The 19,959-nt window shown below is 46.9% G+C and overlaps 1 protein-coding gene across 1 annotated transcript in view; it reads right to left on the minus strand.

The window, feature by feature from the left end:
• Spon1 (spondin 1) overlaps positions 1-19,559 on the minus strand; it is a 277,312-nt gene extending 257,753 nt beyond the window's left edge. Inside the window, exon 1 of the mRNA XM_052200940.1 lies at positions 18,824-19,559. Coding sequence (XP_052056900.1) covers positions 18,824-19,061 — 238 coding nt within the window. The 5' untranslated portion in view covers positions 19,062-19,559. The remainder of the gene's footprint in view (positions 1-18,823) is intronic.
• Between the last annotated feature and the right edge of the window lie 400 nt (positions 19,560-19,959).

Here is a 19,959-nt window from a genome sequence, read left to right on the forward strand (position 1 = left end):
AATGAACAGGCACATGTAGGGTTCTTAAGGTCATAACTAGGAATATAGACTGACCGTGGACAGTAGTGCTGAGGGAAGGCAGGACGGCCCAGCGGGGCAGTGACTATGCAGGCCTGATGATCCGACTGATCCCCTGAACCCATGTAAAGAAGGCAAGAACTGACATGGTGAAGCTGTCCTCTGGGCTCTCTATGTATGCCATGGCAGGCACAGGCTCGTGTGTGCACATCATAAACACAACAATAATAAATAATAATAAAATAAAGTATTGTTAAACAAAGAATTCCTTTTAAAAATAGCCGTAGTTACTATTTTCCATAATAAGATTATCACACTGCGTGCACTTGCACTTGGTGTTTTCTGTTTGTCTTCAGGCTTGTAAGCCCTTCAACTGCTAGAACCACATCTGGGCTCAGGGCAGTGATCACTGATGTGCAATGATGCCTACAGAATAGTACTTACTCATGGTCTGTTAGCCCCAGGATTGTCAAGCATGCCAATCCTCTTACACACACACACACACACACACACACACACACACACACACACACACACTTGTGTGTGTGTGTGTATATATATATATATATATATATATATATATATATATATATAATCTGATGTATAGATTTAGTGCAGCCTAAATGAAAGTCCCAGTGTGTTTTATGTGATATTGAGAACCTGCTTCTAAAAGTCATATGGAAATGCACAGTGCTAAGAATAGTCAAGGCAGTCTTGAGGAAGGAATACAAAGTTGTGGGGCTTATTATTTCCAGATAGGAAGACTTACAGAGCTATGAAAATTAAGCCAGTGCTCTACAACAAGGAAAGAAAACTGAGCCAATTAAACAGCTGAGGGCTCAAAAAAAAAAAAAAGTCCCAGAGAACGTTGGGAACCTCAGATGATACAGAATGCACAGCAGCGTAGAAAACCAACGGTCAGGACGACCACAGGTAGTCAGCACCACATTGTGCACAAAGAAAATCTACACAGGCTGACATGTTACAGGAAATGCAATATGATAGAGGTTTTAGGTGGCGGCATAAAACAGTGTGTCAATGACATCAGGGCAGAAAACATTGGAATAGGACATAATACAGCAATGGTCATAAAGCCTAAGATGATTAAATGATGTGCTGAGCAACTTTTCTTATCAAAGTACAATTATGAAAAGGGAAAGGGCAAGGCATGGTGTAAACGATGTTTGCAAGCCTATAGTCAATACCTAACTGTCATCCAAAGTACACAAAGCCTTGCTAATCAAGAAGAAAGACAACCCAACAGAAAAGGTAATAGGCAAGTGCATGAGCTAATACTTGGTGAAGAAGGTACCTTGCTGGCCAAAAACCTGTGAGAAACTCTGAACCTCATCAGCCATCAGGGAAATACAAATTAATTTCACAATAAAATACTCCTGAACAGCTACCAGATTGACTACATATGAAGAATTAATACCAAATGCTGTTAACTGGAACTTTCACACCTTGTTGAGGAAAGTGAAAACCAGCACATTTGCTGGAAAACTCCTCGGCACTTTGTTGCAGCTGAACATACACATTCCCCAGCTGCACAACTTCAAAATGCATGGCTATGTGCACCAAATGCTCTTAGGAGAACAGTGGGGTGATGCCCTTCAGAGTAGCATCTAATTGGAAACATCACTACGTTGGAATAGGTAGATGGTGACACAGTTGCGTAAGCAAAGGTCTACAGAAAATGAGCAAATTGTGCTGTACACATGGATGTAACATGAAGGAGTCACAAAAATAATCCTAAAGTGGAAAAAAGCTGACACAAAGGAATGCAAATGGCAGGGACGGGAGACGGTGCAGTCAGCAGAACAGTTGCCATGCAAGAATGCGAAGTTGGATTTGGGTCTCCAGCTTGCACATTAAAGCTGAGCACAGCAGCACACATCTGTAACCAGCACTGGGATGCAGAGGCAGGTGGGTCCCTGGAGCTCATTAGCTGGATGGGCAATCTGAATCTGTGAGCTCCAGAGTCAGTGAGGATCCTTGTCTCAAAACAAGGTGGATAACAAACCAAGAAGACTGAGGTATCATTCTCTGGCCTCAGCCCACATGTGCACATGTCCACAGGAGCAATACTCAGACCACACCCAAACACATACAGAGAGGGGAGAGGAAGGGGAATAGGAGGGAGAGAGGGAGAGATAGAGAGAGTGTGAGAGAGAAACAGAGGGAGAGAGAACAGAGAGACAGAGACAGACACAGAGACAGAGAGGATAGAAATGGTATGGCTGCATTGATGAATTCTTACATAAGGATTGAACCAGGCAATCTCTGGTGCTATAGTCAGATGTGTGAGAGGGGAGGGAGAGTGGGGTGGAGGGTTCACAGATGTTCACAGATGTCATGTCCCAGTTCTTCATGTGAATTCTGGCTACACTGGTTTCTTCACCATGTGATAATCATTATGTTATATGATGAGTGATTAAATTATTAATTTTTTTCCTGATTGCAAATAGCCATCTTCCTGTACATTGATCCAGTACACTTGGCAGGCTAGTCATAAGTTTGGTTTCCCAGAATGCTGCATTCCTGCAGGTTCTAGAAAACTAAGGTTGTACCCTTTCTTGCCTATTAAATATATCACACAAGATGGAGGCTCTGGAGGCTGAGCTCAACTCCACATGGGGTTTCAGTGCATAACTGCCACTGGAAATGATGTTATTATACAGTTTAATTTGAAGGCAGTCAGGAGGCCCTATCCATCTGGTGGGCTTCATTAGACTTCCTCCTGAAAGAAAGGCACAGACGGACAGCATGTTCTGAATCCCAGTAACAACCAAAGATGACTGCTTAGTGATAAATAATAGGATCTTCTCTCTAATGACTCCTCCCAGTGCCTCCCAGGAGAGGCCATTAAGAGATCCAAAACTTGGAGAAAAATGCTTACAAAGGATTAAAAATACAAAATAAAAAAGACCCAGAGACAGAAAGGCTATTTGGAGTCATCCTGTGAACACACACAGGGAACTGGTAAAAGGCAAGGATTCAGGATTAGAACTCCAGAGTTCCCACTGGTTAATTATGAGACTCCTGGGAAGTGACCTCACTGCCCTGTATCCCCATTTTTAAAAGGGAGGGGTGAGTGACATTGCCTTACAGAAGTGTAAGTATGAGTTAAATTCACATTGATTGCAATGGCCAGAATCTGCAAATGGCATGGGGATGGTCAAGGACTACAGCATGTCGAGGGGGATGGTGTGTGGGTGGTGATGACACATGGATGGGGGAGAGGGCACTGATGACTGTGATGGTGAGGGCCATCGTCATGGAGACCATGATATTCAGCAGACTGATCAGTTAACAGTTTGTCCTCAGAGGAGATGATGGAAGGAAAACTCCAGTCAGCACCAACCAAGGTCTACTGAGAGTGGTCTTCACAGTATTAAGTTATCGAGAGAGTTGGTGCAATCCTCACAATATACTGAATGGTCTTGGGGCTGAAGAGATGGCTCAGCAGTTAAGAGCACTGACTGCTCTTCTGAAGGTTCTGAGTTCAAATCCCAGCAACCACATGGTAGCTCACAACCATCCATAATGAGATCTGATGCCCTCTTCCGGTGTGTCTGAAGACAGCCACAGTGAACTTACATATAATAAATAAATAAATCTTAAAAAAAAAAATACTGGTCTTACGTTCTGTCATTTCCAGGTGTGTGCAGGGCCTTCTTGCTCCTTCCACTCCTACATAGCACTTTCTTGTGCTCCTTGGATACCTCTAACTCAATCTTAATTAAATATGTATTTAAGAAATTATTTCTTACACATATGCCTCCCCTAACAATCCAGAGGCTTCAGAAAAACATAGAGCGACTCCATCTTAATTCTTTTTTAAAAAGATTTTATTTGTTTATTTTATGTATATGAGCACACTTGTAGCTGCCTTCAGACACACCAGATGAGGGCATCAAATCCTATTACAGATGGTTGTGAGCCACCATGAGGTTCCCGGGAATTGAACTCAGGACCTCTGCAAGAGCAGTCAGTGCTCTTAGGCACGAGCATCTCTCCAGCCCTCTGGAGAGATTCTTAACACATAGTAAGCACCTCGTGAATGCATGAGAGAGGGAAGGCTCATTTGTCTTCCTGTATTCTTGAATCATTTCTGCTCCGGCCAAATGTTTTAAGGTTCATAGTGTATGACACACGCGTCTCCCCCATCCATTTGCTTTTTTGCTGTTGCTACTGCTTTGCAGTGCTGGGCATCAAACCCACGCCGGGTAAGGGATGGTTAGTAGATATCCCCCAGCTTCACCCTGTACTTACTGAGTACCTTATCTCTACATTCCCACTCCCACATTTTTAAAGAAAAAAGCCACGGCTTCTGCCACTTAAGAACACATAATCTATTAGCTGAGAGGAAACTGTATCTCTGTGCTCTGGAAGCTCAGATAAGGGAAGATCAGAGTTTACCTCAAGTGAGTGGAGGCTTGAAAGAGGAGGGGGCATATTGAGCTGTATTGTCTGTGAGGTGCAAGGCTTTGTCCAGCAGAGAGAAGGAATAGCATCTGTGTAGTAAGCACATGAGCTAGCTTTGTCTCTAGAAATTGCTGGGCTGGACCAGGTCATTGACCCAACATGTAGTGACCCAAAACATCAAGACGAATGGCCAGTGTGAGACCCAGTCAGGGAAATGGAAACTGAACATTCTACTGTTCTCAGAAGTCTGCTGCTCCCTTGTGTGCCGAACAGTGTGACCACAGCCTCCTGCTATGCCAGTCATCAGAACCTCCCACAACCCGGTGAAACTTCCTCTTTTGCCTTTTGAAGGTTCCTTTCCCATTAATGCTCTTGGAGGACACTCCCACCCAACTAAAGGCGCTCCTTCCCGGCAGGGCAGGGCTATATCCTCTTCTCTTAGGACAGCCTGGCAGTTCGGACCCTGAATAAAGCACTGCCTCTGGGTCTCAGTTGGCTCTGGTGCTCTGGTCCTCCTGTTAAGCCACACAAAACCCAGAATTAATTCTATATTGTCCAAGTTGCATGCTGGAGGGTAGAGTCTTTGGAGGCTAGATGAGGGGTCTAGCAGGATATAAATGGTTGAGGACCGACCAGGCCTTGCTAGGAAGCGCAGATACCTCCCTGGAGATGCTGAGAAGCACTGGTGGTCTGAGATGGGAATACCCACTCAGATTTATACTTCAGGAAGGCTGGAGGCCTTGTGACTGATGGCTTATACACTTTCTCTGAAACAGTGGTTCTCAACCTATGGGTCGTGATCATCAGAAAATATATTTCTGACGGTCTTAGGAACCCCCGACCATACATTTTTAATCTGTCATTTTGCTATTGAGTGGTGTCTCCATTCCCAAGACCTTCAGGAATATGTATTTTCTGATGTTTGAAGCCCACAGGTTGGAACCACTGGGTTAACAGCTACCTGGGTGGTAAGATTTTCTCTGGCTTGCCTTTTTTTTTTTTTAATTTTATTTTTTATTTTTTATTTTTTGTATAAAAGCTATCTTACACAGAAGCCTGACAAAAGCTGTGTGCCCATTACCCTTTCAGGCCCTGTGGAATTCCCTCATCCTCCCACCCTGTCTCTAGAGTTCCAGAACCAGATCCCCCAGATCCCCAATCCCCTGGCTCCATGCAGAATCAGGTCCCAGCACCATCAACTAAGCAGCCCTGGCCGTCGACATCATGTGTATTATTGAGGTGCCTAAACCTTCAGGCCTCAACCACAGTGGGTCTCCTCCCTCAATCTATACCATGGGCTCATAGATCCCTGAAGCTTTAAGTAAGCCACAGGAGCCAGGTGCCACCCCCCCCATCCCCCCCCATCCCCCCCCCCCCCCCCCCCCCGCATCTGTTTGACTTGAAGGGTCTCAGGAAGTAGAAGAAGTCACATGCTGCATTGAGAAATTTGGGACCATTCTGTACCCAGCCAATCAGAGCAGAGCTGCCAGGGAAGGGTAGACAGGGCTGATAATCCAGCGTGAGCAAGTGTGGCCCGTGGGATTAGGTTGTGCCATTTCTTTAAATTCCCTTCAGCAGCCAATATTCTCAGTATTTTCAGGTGGAGATGAACCCATCCCCCATTCCAAATGAGATTGTTCACCCTGAAAATCGTAAAGGCCATCTCTATACAATGGAAATAACTAACAGGCCTGGTTCCAAATTCCCCTCTTTTTATTTTGTACAATTTTGGGCAATGCACTTAACTTTCCATTGTCTCACTTTCCTTATGTGTAAACCAGTTGTAATATTGTGTACCTGTATTGTCATTAGGCTAGCTAATGAATTCATAATCGTGAGCCCATAAAAATGTTTGCTAAATCAATAAAATACATTAAAAAATAAATCAGTGTCCTCCATGAAATTGGGGTCGCAGTTATCAGCTTGTGGATTAGAGAAGATAATGCATATGAATCAAAGGCAGTGTCACCATGAAGGCTCCTTCTCCTCCCTCTGTGTCACCTCCTCGCAGTACAGCTTAGAGACTGATGGAAGTCTGGAGCTGAACGACATGGACACAAAATGAGACAGAGCGGTGCTGGACTTCGGACTGTGACTGTCCCCAAAGACTCGTGTGTTGGGGCTATGGAGGAGATGATGAAATTTTAGGAGGTCGGGCTCGGTGGGAGGAAATTTATTTGTTAGGATTATGCTCTTATAGGCAATATGGAAACTCTGGGCATTCATTCTTCCCCCTTCGGTCTGTCTGTCTGCCTAGCTCTTTATCTCTCTTTATCTCTCTCTCCCATTTCTAGGAAGCAAACAAGAGTCAGTGGATGACACATTCTCACACCATGATGTACTGTGTTGCCACAAGCCCAGACAGGCAGAGCCACCTGACCATGGACTGACGCCAGCCAACATCTCTCCTAGAAAGTTGATTGTCTTAGACACATTGCTTCTGCAATAGATGACTGACATTCACAAATAAGAAGCTATTCCCTGAGAGACCAGCAACATGTCACACATGAAGCAATAATGCACACATGAAGGTAGGAAGCTGAAGACCCCTACGGGTCCTGATACCCTGACCATGTGACCAATCCCGTCTCCCTCCTCAAACACAATCATGAAGCAACTGAGCCCAGACCCAGTCTGCCTCCACACCCTAGTCTCCTGGGCGTGGGACTCAAGCTGAGCTGATCAGGGTCCATTTCCCTGAATGCTTCATCTTGGAGTTAAAGGGTAGGTGGGGGCCTTTCTTTTAGTCAGAACTAGCTAAGAGACTCTTCACTAAAAAATTGTCAGATATCCGCTCTGCCAGTTGGAGAAAATTTATTTATAATAAATTTATTTATAATAAATTATTTATAATAAAGAAGCACAGCTAATAGATAAAGAATGAAAGGAGCAAGCAAAACAGGTGGAAGGGGGCAGGTGGAAAGGAGAAGAAATACGGTGCAGGGAGGTGGACAGGCAAGGAGCCCTGCTCCCAGTTCTACTTCTGCCTGAAGCCAGACCCAGCTCCCGGCTTCCCACGGGGATCACGGTGCTCTGTTCCTTGCCCCAGTTAATCTGATTCTGTCCTATTGGTTGCAACAAAAAACTCCTGACTGATCTTGAAGCAAAGCAATCAGCAGCTCTGCAAGGACTGTAGGAATCCCCAGCAGTCTAAGTTCCTGTCACTGTGACAAAATACCTGAGGGAAACCAATTAATGGAAAGGGCTCTTTTAGGTTCATGGCTTCTAAGGATTCTGTCCATCTGCATGTGTTAGTTCCACTGTTCAGCCAGTGGCAAGGGAAAGCATCAGGGGAGGAAGCCATGCTAAAAGGAACTGTTTACCCCATGGCAGCCAGGAAGCAGTTGGTGGGGGAGAGAAGGGAGGGGGGGAGGGGAGGGGAGGGAGGAGAGGGAGAGGGAGAGGGAGACAAGACAGATTCTTTGAAGCAACTCTGACCAGCTTGAATGTGGCAAGCATGGCTTCCCCACGACCCTCCTTGATAAAATGTTAGAATACATTCCTGAAGCTAGTCACCAAGGTCTATTCCCTTATTTGGCCACTTCCTCCTCCTGAGGCTGCCTACCAAGGCTCAGCTCTCAAAGTATTGAAGTCCAGCAATCAAAAGCCCTCTTTGGCTCACCTAATCAATATGCCCAATTAAAATTAAACACCTTAGCCTAATGTCCTTGTACCTTTATAAACTGCCATTTTTCTATATACCAAGTCTGTCTCCCCTCTATCCAGGGATATATCCCACTCCCCTCCAGGACAAATACCCCTTCCCACACAATCTCGCCCCTTTGCCCCCCTTCTCTTTTGCTCCCTCCCCTTTCTCCCTCTTCCTCCAATCTTTGCTCCTTACCCCTTCTCTCCGTCCTGGGGATCTGGACCTACACTTTTCCTTTCACTCCTCTGAAACATCCAATGACCTACTTTATCTGACCAGGCTGTGAGAGTTAATTTTGACAGAGCACAAAACCACCTGGTAGAGAGAGTCATTGTAAGAAACTGTCTAGATCAGGGTGGCCAGTGAGCATGTCTGTGGGGACTGTCTTTAACCAATGTGTATGAAGACTCAGATAAGCCGGACAGTGGTGGCACATTCCTTTAATCCCAGCACTTGGGAGGCAGAGGCAGGCAGATTTCTGAGTTGAAGGCCAGCCTGGTCTACAGAGTGAGTTCCAGGACAGCCAGGCCTACACAGAAAAACCCTGTCTTGAAAAAACAAAGCAAAGCAAAGCAAAGCAAAGCAAAACAAAACAAAACAAAACAAGACCCAGATACAAAGTAGATAGCCCTGTTGCCTCGTTTGGGGCCCTGGACTGTGTAAAGCCAGAGAGGACTAGCGGAGCACTAACATAGCGCATACATGCTTTCTCTTTTCTCTTGCATGTGATGTGACTAGGTGCCTCAAGGTCCTGTCTTAACTTCCCACAATGATGGACTACAACCTAGACCTGTAAGCAAATAAACCTTGTCTCCTCTAAGGTATTTTTTGGGGAACAGGAGGTTAGGGTACTTTATCATAGCAACAGAAATGCAGTGAGAACATATGGTTACCTATGCTGTCATTAAATCATGTATCCTTCAGTGAATCAATCACTAATTAGGTCAGAGTCTTCATGGTCCAATCACTTCCTCAAAGACCATTGGTTGTCAATCAAGCCTTAAACTCATGAACCTTCAAGGGGCATTTGAGAGTTACACCATAAGACTTAGGAAACTGTATTCCTAAGTATACTAGGGTGAGTGACTGAGAGATGGCAATCAGTTGACAAATGTCATTGGGGTAACAACAGGATGTTTACTTCAAAGTGCTGAACCAGATGTCAGCTTTAGGGAAAGACCTTAAAGGGTGGCCGTGGGCTGTCCTAAGTTCTAGTTTGCTCAAGATGCCAATGAACCGTTTAGATAAAAGCTTATTAGGCTTACTTATAAAAACTGTGGCTAATCTAAAATATGTAGGCAAACCTCCCTGTGACAGAATCAAGACTTCATGAATGATTGACTGGAAATTATGCTGGAAGTTCAATAGGAAAGAACATCAAATCTGTTCAGAGTGGGGCGGGGTGGGGAGGTGGGGGGTACAAGCCTGTGATCTCATTAGGGAGGCTGCGGGCTGAGGCAAGAGGGTCCTAAGTTAGAGGCTGGCCTAGGTTTATAGAGTAAGGCCTTGTCTCAATCCCCTCTCCAAGCTGACGAGTTGCAGCACAGGCTAATCTACCTATCAGCTTTCTCTTACTGTAACACAGCAGCAGAGACAGAGAACAGAGAAACAAGTTATTTTAAGTTACAGTTCTGGGGATATAGTGCAGGGTTTCACGGCACCATGGTTTGGGGTCTGCTGTGGGAGTGCTACATTATGGCAAGGTTATGTGGTGGGAAGATCCGCTTAGAGCATGAGCTAAGAATTAGGGAGAAGGTGAGAGACTAGAGCTATGACCTCATCTCCTCAGAGGTTACAGCATCTTCCCACAGCAGTATCCCGGAGACCAAACCCCCAACAGACCTTTTGGGGATATTATCCATATATGCACAAGCCATAGCAGTTAGGAAGCGCAGCAACCTTCCAAGAAAATAGCAAGCATCTGAATTGGCTGCAGGTTGAGTGTGATTCCACAACACCAAAGGGCTGCCAAGAAACCAGACACAAGCCCTGGCAAGCTCACATACGCACAGTGTCCAGGACCGGAAGAAAGCCATTCTGTCCCTATCAGAGCACATCTGGAGCACAAAGCGCAGGAAGGAAAATGTCTCCCATAGGAATGGCTGAAGAAATAGGACATGGCAGTTTAGTCAGGAGAGAAGCCAGGGTAGAGAGCTATTTACCCATCTGCACTGCAAGGGCTGACATACGGCCAAGGAAACACCTTATTTTGTGTGATTTCAAAGACCAGGGACTGGGGATGTGTGGCCGTCTAGTGGGAGGCAGCTGAGAAGAATGATGGGGTCAGTGTAACTCTAACGTCTCCAGGCTGAGAGCGTTGCTGCCCAAAGAGGATCACTGCTGTCCTCTGCACCCCTTCTGCATTGCCAAAGAAGGGGAATGACAGGATTGTACCGGGCCTGAGGGTATTCCAGCGGTGTACTAGTCAGTTTCGTGTTACTATAACATAATTCCAGAAGTAACTGTTGTATAAAGAAAACGGGGTTCCTCAGGAACAGAATAGGACCGTAGTGGGGTGCAGAGACCGAAGAGGAGACAGGTGGCACTGGGGAAGCACAAGAAAGGGACACTTCCCTTAAGAGAAAAAAATAGTCTTGGAAGCCAGTCCTTTGTTGGGTTTGCCGATCCTTACGATGGTGCCAGCGAAATTCACCTTGACAATGTGTCTGGGCCTGAGTGTCTGCTCTGAGAGCTTGGGTGTGGGTTGGCGGACCTTCCCTCTGCCCTTTGCCTGCTGTCGCCTTGCTCCTCGCTTCTGCATTTTCTCTCCTTGGAGTCCTTGTAGGCATCTGCCTGTCACCCACCTCCAGCCTGTCCCAGGGCAACAGCTGTCCTTTCCCTGTGCTGCCACCGTCTGGACAGCCTTGACTTCTTCCAGTGCCATCCTCTGGGGCTCACCTTTCTGACTGAGGGAGACGTGATTTCCCTAGTCTAGCTGCTCTAAGAAGGGGAGGATGCAGATCTTACACAGGGACCTTTGAGTTTAAATGGCGCCCCGCCCCCCCCCCCCCCAATGATTTAATGCCCGCTGGCCATACAGGATTCTGGGTACTGGAGATAAAATAAGAAAGACAAAGGCTTTGCTCTCATAAAGCGTATATTCTAGATGGAGGAGGCAGATGATAAACATGATTATTTCAGAGAGAGCTTCAGGGCGTGAAGAAAATAAATCAGGAAAAAAAAAAACCCAATGGGAAACATAAAGTGGTGGTCAGAGAAGCCTCTTTAGAGTTGCGACTTAATACACAAAACTTAGAGAGGATGAATCAGTCAAATGGAAGTCTAGGAACAAAACTATGTCCCTTGGTGCTTCTTCCTATTGGCTCTCAGAGAGTGATTAAGAAGCCCAGAGAGGCGAAGAGGAGAAGGGGGTGGGGGCGGCTCAGAGCTTGGGCAGCACCTGGCCATTGGTTTCAACTGGATCCTGATTCTAGCTCCTCCCACTTCCTCCCCGCCCCCAACTCCACCGGATGACTAGTTCCTGAAAGTCTCTGACCTCTCTCACACAACCCTAAAAAATAGATTTGTAACCCTAACCTGTGTGCCGGCCGTCCTCAAGCCTCAAACGAGGGGTTAGGCACAGGAAGCTTCTCTTAAATTTCCGTGGTAGTTTGGGAATGTCGGGTACATGGAGCTCGCTGGCAAAAGGCTTCTGGGGTGACGCTTCACTCCCCGCCTTGACCTTCCTGAGCCTCAGAGCGCTTTGTGAAGATGGGACATTTTATGCCAGCAAAAATTTACCAGCAACTTATGGAGTTTTTGTGAGAGCCTAGTTCTAGGTGTTCTGAAGTAGATGAATTAGAGAAAGAAATGAGGTGCGCACACACACACACACACAACACACATACACACGCGCGCGCGACTCTAGGTAGGTAGGCACCACTCCACTCACTGCATGCTCCTGAGCATGCCACGTGGCCTCAGTTTCCCTCACAATCACACGGTGAGAACTGATTTGCCTGCCAGTATTTAAGGAGGAGAAACCAACAGTTTTCTCTGCGACTCGACTGAAGAAGCACAGCTCACGTCCAGTGCTGGAGGGAGAACAGCACTGGGCTTACCAAGAAATGGCAGCTTCCTTCTCTTCTGGCTAATGGAGATATCTGGAGGGGATCACATCAGACCAGACTGGAGCTGCTCTCCTTGCTGTATGTAAGGCACGGTTTCAAGGGATCTTGAAGGGATAATTTTGACTTATGTGATTTAGACTTTCCTTATGCCTCTCAGTCTCAGCCTTGGGTAGGATAGGTAGTCACTGCATTCAAATTATTTAGTTCATTTTTATTCTGAATGTCTACCCTGTGCCTTTTTCTTTTCTCATTCCACACGTGGCCATCGCTTTCTTGGTCTTCTTTCTTCCTTCCCTCTTTCCTTCCTTCCATTTCCTTTTTCTGATTCCTCCTATGTTGAAGGAAAAGTAAGACAGAATAGGCTACCCCTGCACCCTTTCACAAAGACAACCTTTTCATATGCACAGACTCACACAAACCACACATGCGTACAGACACATCCTGTACCCTTTCTCTGTTTACGGATTTAGGATGAGCATGAGCTCAGAGCTACACAAAGCCCATCTAGAAGACCCTTCACTGAATTCTCATTCATGGAAGGAGTGTGACTGTCATTAAAACCATGGGTCAGGTTCGAGAGGTGACTGAGCTGTTAGGAGCACTGGCTACTCTTTCAAAGGACCTGGGTTTGGTTTCCAGCAACCACATGGTAGCTCACAGTTGTCTATAATTACAGTTCCTGAGGATCAAATGCCCTCTTCTGGCCATTGCAGGCACTGCATGCACATGGTACACAACATATGCAGGCAAAAACATTCAAATATAAAGATTTTTTTTTCAGCAAAACAGAGCACTTTCTAATTCATTGGTTCTCAACCTTCCTCATGCTGTGACTGTTTAATATAATTCCTCATGTTATGGGGACCCGAATCATAAAATAATTGTTGTTGCTACTTCATAACAGAAGTTTTGCTACTGTTACAAATTGAAATGTAAATATCTGTGTTTTCTGGTGGTCTTAGGTGACCCATGTGAAAGGGTCATCTGGCCCCGAAGGGATTGCAACCCTTGATAAACACTGCTCTAATTGTTCCCCCAAATCTAATTTCTCCTTTATCTTTTTTTTTTTAAATAACCCCCTCTCCCCAACACTGTGTGCCACACAGAGCTTGAATGCAAAAGCAAGCCGGCTGCAATGACCCTTGGAGAGAGATGTCTAATAAAACAACAGGAAGCCAGGTAAACTCAACCGTGTTGGCTAGCATCCAATAGAAAGGCACATATGTAAAATGGGTGCAATTAATGTTAGCAACATGTGTTCTTTAACCTGACACATATAATGTTCCTTTTGATATGGGATCCATTTGAATGTTGTTAATTAGATCCATGCATGAATTCACATGACTCCCTCAAGAACATCCCAGCCCCTCTCATTTCAGACTACCATACTAAAGCATGGACGGGTCTTGCTGTAGTAGCAGCTCCCTGACAGACAGCAGAGACCTGGAAGAGGGAAGAGCAATGAGGCAGAAGGAGCTCAGTTCCTGGCTGACACTGTGACACCGAGAGGTCTGTCACGTGTGGCCTTTCATTTATCTCAGCTGAAATAATTCATCTGGTGGGCGTGTCCCTTAGCTTGGCTTATGTCTGTTCTGTAAATAATGTAAGTGGGAAGTGTGGCAGTAAAGACTTCCTGGGCACCTGTAGGTCATTCTAGCCCATGGTTCCCGTTAAAGGAGTCAGATGGGACAGGCTTACCTGAACCTGAGAAAGCACTTGGGTTGTAAACTTTGAAAAACTTAAATTAGATATGCTTTGTCATATATGTTTTGGTGTTTCCCCACTGCCTAAAATGCAAAACCAGAAGTAGCCTTTATAATCCTTAAGTGTCGGACTTGAGGCAGCTTTTGAACTTTGTTTTCCCTTCTGAGTTTTCCAGACAGGATCTCACAATGTATGTCGAAGTTGTCTTCAAACTTATGATCCTTCTGCCTCAGCTTTCTGATGCCTGGATTGTGAGTATGCACAAGGTATCCTTTTGTTTTTGTTATCAGTTTGAAGTAAATGTTTATTAAAAGGGGACAAGAATTTAGAGTTTAAAGTCACATAATAAAAAAAGGAATAATACAAGGACAGGAGAGAGATGGGATCGCTCTTTAGAAAAGCAAACCACAACAAAAGGAACAGTTTATTTAAGAAGCTCTTTCCCAGTTTCAGTTTCTCAGCTCCTACATATGTTATGCTCAAATACAAGCATTTGCAAGCCTAGTTATAAAACAACTGCATGTAGATGAAACAATTTATCAAGTTAAGTTTTGTTCCCCATCCAGTTTGTTCCTGCCTTCTTGTGAGGGGAATCCGTTAAAGACTGACAAGGTCTTTTATGTTCTGAATGGAAACTTCTGCTTATAGGGAATGGCAATACTGAAGTCTATTTAAAAAGGAAGACAGAGGAGGAAATTCGGGGAGGCTGCATTGCTTTATTACTCTGTGTTCCGTGATTACTTTAATTTGTTGATAGTTCCCTTTCGAGGAAGTCTCACTACTCAGAAGGCTGAGGCTAGCCCAGTAAACGGCTTCTGCTCCCAAATCAGTTAAGAGTTGGCATAGAGGACTAGGGAAGAGCACAGACACGAGGGGTACAGACACAAGAATGGGTCCTGCCTTGTGGCACTTCGACTGTGAAGAGCCTCTCTGATGCTCAGTCTCATCTATAAAACAGGAATAGAATAAACTGCCTACAGGACTGTGAGGACTAAGGGAGCTGAGTGGGAAGAATTTAGCACAATGTCTTCTCTGTTGTTATTTATTTTTTAACTTCCAAATGAATCCTCTCCTAACATGCATCTATGTGCATTTATATGTGCACACACACAAACTACATACTGAACCCACTGTGTGCTGACCTCTTCTGACCCTTATTTCCAGTCCTCATGATACCTTGGGGTGCCCTCCCCCTTAATGCCCTCACTTTACAGACAGGGAAACTGTGGTTCAGAGACATGTCCTCACAGTAACTATGAAGACAAGAAAAATCCCAAACTAACTCATGCATCATGAAATCCCATGTTTTTTCTAGCAGGCTGGGGTCCCTACTAAACTGGGACAAAGAAGAAAAAGCAAACTGCTTTGGAGGTCCAAACCTCTGGGTGTAGGATAAATCCCCCAATTATGCCTGCAGTTGGGCTAGCTTTTGAAATCTCTTGAACATTCTTTTCCCATCAAGTTCCTTGAAATTCCCCCTTAAAGAGCATCTAGAAAAGGACACTCTCGTCAGCCTGACTTTATTTTCCCAATAAACAGACCTGGCTCAGACAAAAGAGCCTCTTTGATTTTCAATCAATTCGTGAACATTTCAGCTGATTTCCTGCTATTTGGCTTGAAATTGTGATCTGGGAAAGGCTGGCTCTGTAAACTGTCGCCCTAGAAGAGAACCCCTGGAGTATCCTCAACTTGTTATTTTTAATCACTGTAATCGCCTTTCAAAGGAGGCTCTGGTCAGAAACAGAGCGGGCCTTTCAGAGCTTTCTAAAGCACAATTATGGCAGTGGGGTGGGGGGCGGCTAAAGGAAGAGGGAGAGAGGGGAGGGAACAGGGTGGGAGAGAAAAGGAAGTCAGAATGGCACTAGCTAGTTGGAGGAGGCTGAATGACTGCCCCAAACGCACCAAGGCTGTGGGGAAGAAGCCCCATGATTCAATTTGGTAAAATAGGGACCTTTTTATTCAAGTCTAGAATAGCCAAAGGCTATGGGCGGGGGTGGGGGGAATGGGGCACAGATGCTGTTGGATGACAGACTGAAATAAAAGGCACAGATTGGAGGGAGGAAAAGGAGTCATTGATTCCAAGGACGGTGATGGGTGATGGATGCTGAATTGGGGGAAGGGGCACTGAAAGCAAGCAGAACACCAGGGGATGTTAATGGCGTTAATGGCGATAAACCTAAGTCAAGGCACCTAGGAGAACACACTCAGTTTACTTTTAATGTGATATTGTAAGGAACTATAATCTAATGGGAAATGTCACAAACTAAGCTAGTGCCTTTTCTTTCTAACCCTGGACCTGATGTGTTAATTACAGAACATCTACCCTGGAGACTTTAGCATGCCTCTCCCTAAGCTTTTATTTCAAGATCTCCTGGCCATTGGAGGAAGAAAAGATGCTATCCCCACCTACAGCCTGAGCAGGCATCACCTTATTCCAAAACTTAAGGGTGCAGGCTAAAGAGTCCAGGGCTCTCCCCTGGTCTGGTCTCAGGTCATTCCTGCCAGGTTCTGGCTCTACCTAAAAGTTCTGGAACTTCTCTGGACATCTGATTGTGGAGTGTGCCTCCCTCCCAGCACTGAAGCATGTGCTCAGCCAAACAGGACTGGTATGAGAGGGGATTCCAGGATGCTCCTGCTTAGCCAACACACACACACACACACACACACACACACACACACACAGAGAGAGAGAGAGAGAGGGGGGGGGAGGCAGAGGGAGGGGGAGAGAGAGACGGAGGGAGGGAGGGAGGGAGGGAGGGAGGGAGAGAGAGAGAGAGAGAGAGAGAGAGAGAGAGAGAGAGAGAGAGAGAGAGAGAGAGAGAGAGAGAGAGAGAGAGTCCTCTTCTTGGGTTTAAATGAAGAATAGTCACAGACAAGGGCCCTAGTATGGAGAAATCACCATTCACTCATTCATTAAATAAATTCACAAGGAATCAGAGAAGGGCAGTCATTTGTTCTCTTGTAGTTAAGACTGGAGGAATGTTGACAAACTTTTCAACCAGAGGAGAGCACACTCAGAATGCAACGAGACAAGCCAAAAATCCCCCTATTTTTAAGTCAATAAAGAAAAGTCACCCTACTCAAACTAATGCGTATCTGGGGACCCGCTGTCTCTCTTACTCACCTTTGTAGGAGTACATGGCTTTTATTCCAGGCTAGGCTCAGGGAAATCAAATGGCTTGCACAAGGTCACACAGCTACTAAACCCAGGTCTCCTCATTCCCTGTCATCCCTTTCCCTCTGCTTTCCCGGCTAACTCTGGACTGTGTGCAGTGCCCCCCCCCCATGGTTTCTTGAGCCTTTTGGCCTGATCTTCCCCAGCTTAGGGGAGTACCAGCTTGTCCGGCACATGCCAGGTCTAAGACTCCTTCCACAGAGCCCAGTGCTTCCTTCCTGGCTTGGAGGTTTTTTTTTACCCAACATCTTTCTTCGGAAAGAAGGAGCTTGCGGACTCCCCAGAGAACCGAGCAGCTCCAGGCCTAGGGAGGGCTGAGGGCTCGGTGCACGGAGCCTGAGTGGGTCGTCTGGAGTGGAGAATTACAACTCCTTCAACCCGACCAGGAAAACAGAAGCAGCCTTCTGGGAAGTGCAGTTCCTGGTTCTGGTACTGCTGCCACTGCCCCAAACTTTCTCCTGGTGCTCCCAACCATTTCCTCTTGCAACTCTCAACTCTCAGGGAAGTCAGGCAGGCAGCAGCTGGAAACCCAGTTGTTCCACCAAGTTCTCCAAGGACCTGCCCTTTCCCCATCAGGCACCAAGCAAACTTATGGCTCTGGCAGAGACCCTGGGTAAAATATAGTAAGTTTCCCCAGTGTCCTGCCTGAGGACAGCCAGCTAATGCTTGGAAAGAAGAAAGAAAGAAAGAAAGAAAGAAAGAAAGAAAGAAAGAAAGAAAGAAAGAAAGAAAGAAAGAAAGAAAGAAAGAAAGAAAGAAAGAAAGAAAGAAAGAAAGAAAGAAAGAAAGAAAGAAAGAAAGAAAGATAAAGAAGGAAAGAAAGAAAGAAAGATAAAGAAGGAAAGAAGGGAGGGAGAGAGGGAGGAAGAAAATGATATCTGGGCGCCTACAGACCTACTGAGCAGGGAGGTGGTAGTGCTAGGATGGAGTACTTCAGGTGGGTGTGGGCCTAACTGTTTGGTGGTCATGCCAGAAGTCGCCTACCTGCTTGTACAGCCTGTCGCTGTGCTCTGAGGATGCCCAGCCTAAAGCTGGGCATCCCCAGAGCACACAGCGTATAGGCCGCCAGAATCAGAATCAATCGTGTTCAAGGAGTCTTGGGAATCCTGGGTCTCTTTTCTGTCGCCACCTTCCATCATTCCATTCTAGGATTTTTTTAAGGACCCTATTGCCATTGAAACCTGTCCTGGAAATCCAACGGTCTCTCAGTCTCCTGGGACGTAAGAGAGTAATTCGGGGTCTTTCCGGTGGACCCTTCAGGTTCCTCCTCGCGGTACTCTGAGACTGGTAAGGGTCCCATCCAGGAAGTGAGAGTCCTGCTTGATCTAGAAGCTGGTCTTTCCTTCAGGGATGGAAGCCACTGGGCGACCTGCTCTATCTGGGACCCACCTGAGAGTATCCTCTTCCCCAGAGAGCGAGAAGGAGAAATGAGGGAGTAGTTCACTCTAGCCAACAGCTGGAGCTAAGTCGGGCTCCCTCCCAGCCAGGCTGGTGTGATCTGTGGCTTGGCCGTATTTCCCCGCTCGCTCGGGAACCCTGCGTTGGAGACCCGGGCTGCCTCTCCTGCCTGCAGCCTCCCCGACGGTCCCCTCCTCCCCTTGACGCTGTCTTGGTGGGTATAGAGCTGGCAGCTAAGGGGCTCAGGGCAGCCAGGTCACGGCCCGAGGCTGGGATGCGCAGACACGGTACAGCCGGGGACTGCGCTCCCAGCTCCAGCCTTGCTCGGGTCAGTGCCCTAGGGACTCCTAGATCTCGGGTCCCCAACGCCATTCCACTTACCTCGGTAGCTGCTTCCTGGCTTATAGAAGTCAGGGTCGCCTTCCACGCGGAGGCTGAACTCCGTGTACCCCTCACGCCGTGTGCCCTGGGCGCGCAAGATGCGACTGCAGTAGCCCTCCGACTTGGCCACTTTGTCCAGGGTCTCATCTGAGAACGCTAGTGCTGCGGCCAGGGGCAGCGCGAGGGCCAGCAGCGCTGGACCCCGGCTAAGCCTCAGGGGCGCGGGAGACAGCCTCATCCTCGAGGGCCCCCCAACTTTATGCTGATGTTGCAGACCCCTGTCAGGACACTCCTGCTCCAAGTGACCGGAGCTGCAGAGGAGAAAGCTGGAGGAGCCCGGGTGGCGCTGGCGGTGGGGAGACCGAGCCCGCCTCGCTTTGGCGGCTGCGGAGCTGCGCTGCTCTGAGCGGAGCCGAGCAGCAGAGCTGAGGGGCGGGCGGTGGCGAAGGAGCGCGAAGAGGGAGGGCTGATTTGCGCCCGGATCCCCCGGCGCAGTGCTGTTTTGTTTCTGGGCTGGCGATTAGCGGGCGCTCTGGTGTTTGTTTTGTGAAGCTGGATTCCCAGGGTCTGGTGGGAGAGAGCTGGGATACGCAGACACGTGCTGGCTCAATCTACCCTGCCACCAACGAGGCTGCCTTCTCAGCATCCAGCTGTACCCTGGGTCCTGTGGACCACAGTGCTCTGAGGAGGGAAAGCCTGCCAACTAACTTTTGTTGCAAACCTACTCAGTGCCAAGCTGCGCCGTTGCAAGGTTTCCCCGCGGCGGCACCAGTCTACCACGTGCACTAGCGCCACACACTGTAATCTTTTATTTATAGGCAAGCAGATCGCCGCCGCAGGCCACCTTCGCTGTCCTGGCCCGCTGCCTCCATTGCTTTTCCCAGGCCACCATGTAAAATGTCACACTAGAGGACCTAGGAACCCAGAGACTTAAGCTCTGGGAGCAGCTGGCACAGTGCCTTGGTCATACTTTTGGAGATTTTTTTAAAAATGTTTTCTTTTAAAACACCAGGGGGAAAAGTTACTATTGAAGAAAATTGTTTGCAACATATTAGTTTATTCAGCAGTGTATCAAAGCAATTATAAACTGTGAGGTTTTAAGAAGGAAGGTGCTTACAAAAACAAGTTTCTATTGC

Source organism: Apodemus sylvaticus, chromosome 1 (genome assembly GCF_947179515.1).
Source record: "Apodemus sylvaticus chromosome 1, mApoSyl1.1, whole genome shotgun sequence".
Lineage (NCBI taxonomy): Eukaryota > Metazoa > Chordata > Mammalia > Rodentia > Muridae > Apodemus > Apodemus sylvaticus.